At 51.7% G+C, this 5,217-nt stretch overlaps 1 protein-coding gene across 1 annotated transcript in view; it reads right to left on the reverse strand.

Annotated features, from left to right (window-relative positions):
- The window catches only part of Kcnk4 (potassium two pore domain channel subfamily K member 4), an 8,497-nt gene extending 6,141 nt beyond the window's left edge, over positions 1-2,356 (reverse strand). The window contains exons 1-2 of the mRNA XM_021220577.1: positions 2,189-2,356; positions 544-809 (exon numbers count right to left, since the gene is read on the reverse strand). Coding sequence (XP_021076236.1) covers positions 544-732 — 189 coding nt within the window. The 5' untranslated portion in view covers positions 733-809; positions 2,189-2,356. The remainder of the gene's footprint in view (positions 1-543; positions 810-2,188) is intronic.
- Positions 2,357-5,217: the final 2,861 nt, after the last annotated feature.

A 5,217-nucleotide genomic window follows, 5' to 3' on the forward strand; every position in this document is an offset into this window, starting at 1 on the left:
TTGGGAGGCAGAGGCAGGCAAATTTCTGAGTTCAAGGCCAGCCTGGTCTACAGAGTGAGTTCCAGGACAGCCAGGACTATACAGAGAAACCCTGTCTCGAAAAACAAAACAAATAGCAAAAAAGAAAAAAAAATCATTACTAGGGTTATATTTAAATTCAGATGTTTAGCTCAAAGTCACCTGTGACTAAGCATCCAAGATTTGGTCTGGTGAGCTAATGATGTTGGAGCTGTGCAAATACAACATCTCATGTGCTCCACCCATTCACTCCATTCAGTAATTTGTTCATTCTTTCTTCCTTCCTTCCTTCCTTCCTTCCTTCCTTCCTTCCTTCCTTCCACCATCACCCAGGGAAGCAGACATCCCAGGGGCACAGCCTGGTGCAAGCAAAGACAAGCGACAACATGGCCGGCATATTAAAAGCAAACACTTGGGTCCCAGCTCCTGCCCAGCACGCCCAGAGATGTAGCAGGACCTCAGAGATACATGTCTGGAAGCAGAACCCTGAGCAGGACTCTACTCTAGCCAACTCTGCCAACCCACCTTGACGAAATCCTCCAGGCTCTTCTGGCTCACACAGGGATGGTCCCTCAGAAACTGGTCTCGCCCATCATCCATTCTCTTCTGAGCCTGCTGCTCATGAGGCTGCTCCAGAGCCTGGAACACTAGAGCCCCAGACACCAGGTAAAGCAGCACCAGTGCCAGCAGGGCCAGGAGTGTGGTGCCGCGCATGGCCCTTCCAGATGCAGGTCTGGCTCCACTTCCTGCTTGGGAAGGAGGAGCAGGGAGCTCCTGGGGAGCAGTGGTCACTGCAGGCCAAACCAAGGATTATGGGGTCACGAGGAGATCCGACATCCACACCCTCCTTCTCTAGCTTAGACTCCCCAAAGTTTTTGAGCCCCTAGCTTTATTATCCATAGATACAACCTCCACACAGCCTCTGGTTCCAGGTACTAACATCTAGGCCCCCACCTCCAGCCTCCCTCTTACCTCCGAGGCCTAGCCATCAGGAGAGTGGGATAAAGAAGAAAACACTAAGCCAGGCAGGGTGAGTGAGAAAATGGGGGGACTTGTGAGGCATAAGGGAGCCTGCCTTGGAGAAGACCAAGGGAAAACTAGGGAGTTCCGGGGGAAATCGGAAGAGGCTGGAGCCTGCAGAACAGGAGACAGGAATAGCAGGTCCATACTTGTCTCTCCCAGTGCGGCTGTGGCAGCCTCCTCAGATGCATCTGTCCCCTCCTGCCTTCCAGCCTAGCAGGGACCAACCGGGCAGGAATCTTCCAGGGTCCCCACCCGCCCGCTGGGCTTTCGAGGAACCCCGAGGCAGATCTGGCTGCAGGGTATAGGCAAGGCCCAGAGCCAGGGAAAGGAAAAGTGGGCACAAAGTTCCCAGAAGAAGCGAGGCACAGGGTGGGAAGGGCAGCACGGATACAGCAGCCCACGGGACAGCTGTCACCTAGGGGACAGCGGGAGATGGCGGGCGCACACACACATACATATACACAGTCTGCTACATGTGCCACAAAGATCTTTGAGACGCATTCCATTCTGCAGCTCTAGCTGCGCGCTGCCCAGGCTGCAGGCTTAGCACTGCACCACGCTCCGGCAGACCCTGGCACAACTAACCACCATGGGCGTGCCCGCAGAGCCGAGCTACCCTAGAGGTCCACGCGCACGAATGCGCGCGCTCGCGTACACACACACACACACACACACACACGGGACCCGCGTGACACCGCACGCCAGCCGCTTGCTCCCACCACCTCCCCCGCGTCCTTACGCCGACGCTCCGAGCGTGACCGGCGACGGGACGCACGGTCACACCACTCGAAGAAAGCATCCACGCGCGGGAAGTGTCCCGCCCTGCCGGTTGCCTCCCAGCTCCCGGGGCCTGAGATCCAGCCCACATTCCCGCGCCTGCTCCGCACTTACTGTCTGCCCACTCTGTGGCTGCGGCTTTGGCTGCGGCCAGGTCTCCCGCGCCGCCTCGAGGGGGTGCGGGCTGAGCCAAGGAGGTGCCGGCAGCAGCCCAGAAACCGAGCCGGCGGCCGTCTGACTAGGACCCCCCTCCTCCCGCCCTCAAAAGCCCCCTCCTTGGGAGCTTAACCCTACCAGAGCTGCATCTTCCTACGTGCCGCACCCTCGCCACCGGCTCTTGCCACCAACCGCCTTGCACCCAGCCCTTTACCTGCACCTGCAGCCTCTGGGCTCCCCAATCCTGTCTGGTCCAGGCCAGTGAGCGGCAGAAGAGCCAGGAAAGGGTCGACGTGAAGTCCAACCTTCCAGGCTGGGATCAGGGCCCCAACGCTGCCCTAACCTGGACATCAGCTGGCCCGGGGCTCAGGACAGCCGCCACACTCATCTCCTGGAATCTTCTAGGTCTATTACTGGACTGGGAAGAGTCTTCGTTTCTCCGCCCATGAGGATAGTCTGGCCCTTGGGCTCTGCACTTACGAGGGAGAGGCCCTCAGGGAGAAGAGGGTTTGTGGGGGTGGAAGGCAGGGAGTTCTCTTTAAGGCCACCTGGATTTAACCAGCTGAATGGGTCCTAGTTCTGGGAAGTCACTGATGGAGCATCTCTTGCTCCTCAGGCTGCATCCCCTTCTCTGATCCTCCAGGCCCTGGAGTCAGCCCCCGGGACAATCTTCTGCCTGACTATTCCAGCAGAAAGAGTGCTAGCATTTTCTGACCAGCTAAAGCTGGGTCCTCTCCTGTTTCTATCCTTCTCTGTTCTTATTTATATCCATTTCTTTCCTGATCTCCGCAAAATCTCTTCTGTAGCGTTCGGAGAGCCCATGCTATTGTGGTCAGTACTTTTGTTGTTGTTGGGATATTTTGCTTTGTTTTGAGACAGGGTGTGTACTCCTGGCTGTCTTGTCGACTAGGGTGGTCTCAAATTCAGACATCCACCTGTTTTGCCTCCGGAGTGCTGGGATTGAAGGTGTGCCCTACCATCACTCGGCTTTGTGGTAATTGTAAGTTTGTTTAAGTGACCACCCAGATGATAGAGGGTCAGGATGAGTTACCAAACTCTCTAGTTCCCACTTACAGTAAAAGGGTGATTACTTAACTCTGGGTGCTGATTTTGAGTATTTAAGAAGTCAGTACTTGGAGGCTGGAGAGATGGCTCAGTCTTTAAGAGCACTGGCTCTTCTTCCAGAAGACTGGAATTCAATTCCCAGCACCCACAACTGTCTGGGACCCTCACACAGACATACATGTAGGCAAACCACCAATACCTGTGCACACATACAAAGACAGTAGGTTTTAGTTTGGTTCACTTTTTTCTTGTTTGTTTTTGTAGTCTTGGCTGTCCTGGAACTTGCTCTCTAGTTCAGACTGGCCTCAAATTCACAGAGATCCACCTTTCTCTGCCCCTCAAATGCTGAATTAAAGGCATGAACCACCACTGCCCAGGGGAGGTCAGCGTTTATAAATGCTTAAAGCCTAGCACACAGAATTAAGTGCCCTATAAATGTTAGCAATTTTGCTTCCATCCAAAGGTGATATAGTTCAGCTTACTGCTCAAGTCTGAGCCTCTGCTGTTCTCTCTTGAGACCTTATAGACCTGGCTCCAGGAAGAGTCCCAAAGAAAGAATTTCAAGGCAGACTTACTGCTAGGCTGAAGGAGCTAGAAATCACCAGGTTTATAGACCGGAGTCACAGGCTCTGATAATCAATCCTGAGCCACAGGGCAGATCTACAAGGATGTCAGGATCTCAGGGCAGTGACTAAACCTTTAGGAACAGTAGGATTTGTGTACCAGGAGCTGACTCAGCATGCAAGTAGCCAGGGGATCAGGGTGAACCCATACTCAGGTAAGGAAATGGAAGCTGTGTCACTCAAGCACCCCCTTTGTAGACCCTCCATAAACTTGACACTTGAAGACCACAGTAGAGGTGGTGCCAGGAGCCAGGCCTCAGGTCAGTGAGATGATACAGTGCTTTGTAGGGCTGCTTGCCACCAAGCTGAAATTCCACATCTGTTTCCTGGAACCCATATGGGTTTTTCTAACTCTATACCTGTGTGTGTGTCTGTGTGTATCCATCCATGTATGCACACACAAATACATGCACAGCACACACACACTAGGCATCCACAAAACTAATTTAATCCACTAGAAGACAAGATGCCTACCAGGCTGTGGAGATGGCTTAGCAGTTAAGAGCACTTGCTGCTCCTTCTCCAAAAGACCTACTAAGTTCAGTCTCCAGTGCTGACAGCTCACAGCAACCTAACTCTCAGCTCCTGGGGATCCGATGCCCTCTTCTGGCCTCTTTGGGCACTACACACAGGCACAGGTGCAGATACACCTATATATAATATAATAATCTTAAGAAAAAAATGAGGGAGGGGGGCAGGCGAGATGGCTCAGCAGGTAAGAGCACTGACTGGTCTTCTGAAGGTCTTGAGTTCAAATCCCAGCAACCACATGGTGGCTCACAACCACCCATATCTGACGCCCTCTTCTGGCATGTCTGAAGACAGCTACAGTGTACTTATGTATAATAATAAATAAATCTTTTTTAAAAAGGAAAGAAAGAAAGAAGGAAAGAAGAGAGAAGAAAAATAAAAGGAGAGAAAAGAAAAAATTATGCCAAACTGGGCCAATGAAATAACTCAACAGATAAAAGCCTTTGCCACCAAGCCTGATGATATAAGTTCTACCTCACCAATCTATATGAAGGAGCCAACTTGTAAGTTGTCATCTGACCTCTACATATGTGCTGTGCCAAATGCTTGTCCATACATATACGAAGACATACATACAAATAAATGCATGTCATTAAAAGGAAGTTAGCCTGGTGTGTGGTAGTATACGTGCCTATCCTGGAACTCAAGAGGCAGAGGCAGGCGGATCTCCGTGAGTTCAAGGCCAGCCTGGACTAGAGAGATTCCAGGATAGCCACAGCTACACAGAGAATCCCTGTCTTGGAAAAACACAAATAACAACAAAGAATGTTGAAGGGCTGATGAGATGGCTTAGTGGGCAAAGGTACTTGCTACCAAAACTTTACACCTGAGTTTGATCTATAGGACCCAGGACAGAAGGAGAGAGTTGCCTCTACAATACATGAGCCCACACATACACACACAATAAATAAATGTAATAAAAACTTTAAGGGGGCTGGAGAGATGGCTCAGTGGTTAAGAGCACTGACTGCTCTTCCAAAGGTCCTGAGTTCAATTCCCAGCAACCACATGGTGGCTCACAACC

Source organism: Mus pahari, chromosome 1 (genome assembly GCF_900095145.1).
Source record: "Mus pahari chromosome 1, PAHARI_EIJ_v1.1, whole genome shotgun sequence".
Classification (NCBI taxonomy): domain Eukaryota; kingdom Metazoa; phylum Chordata; class Mammalia; order Rodentia; family Muridae; genus Mus; species Mus pahari.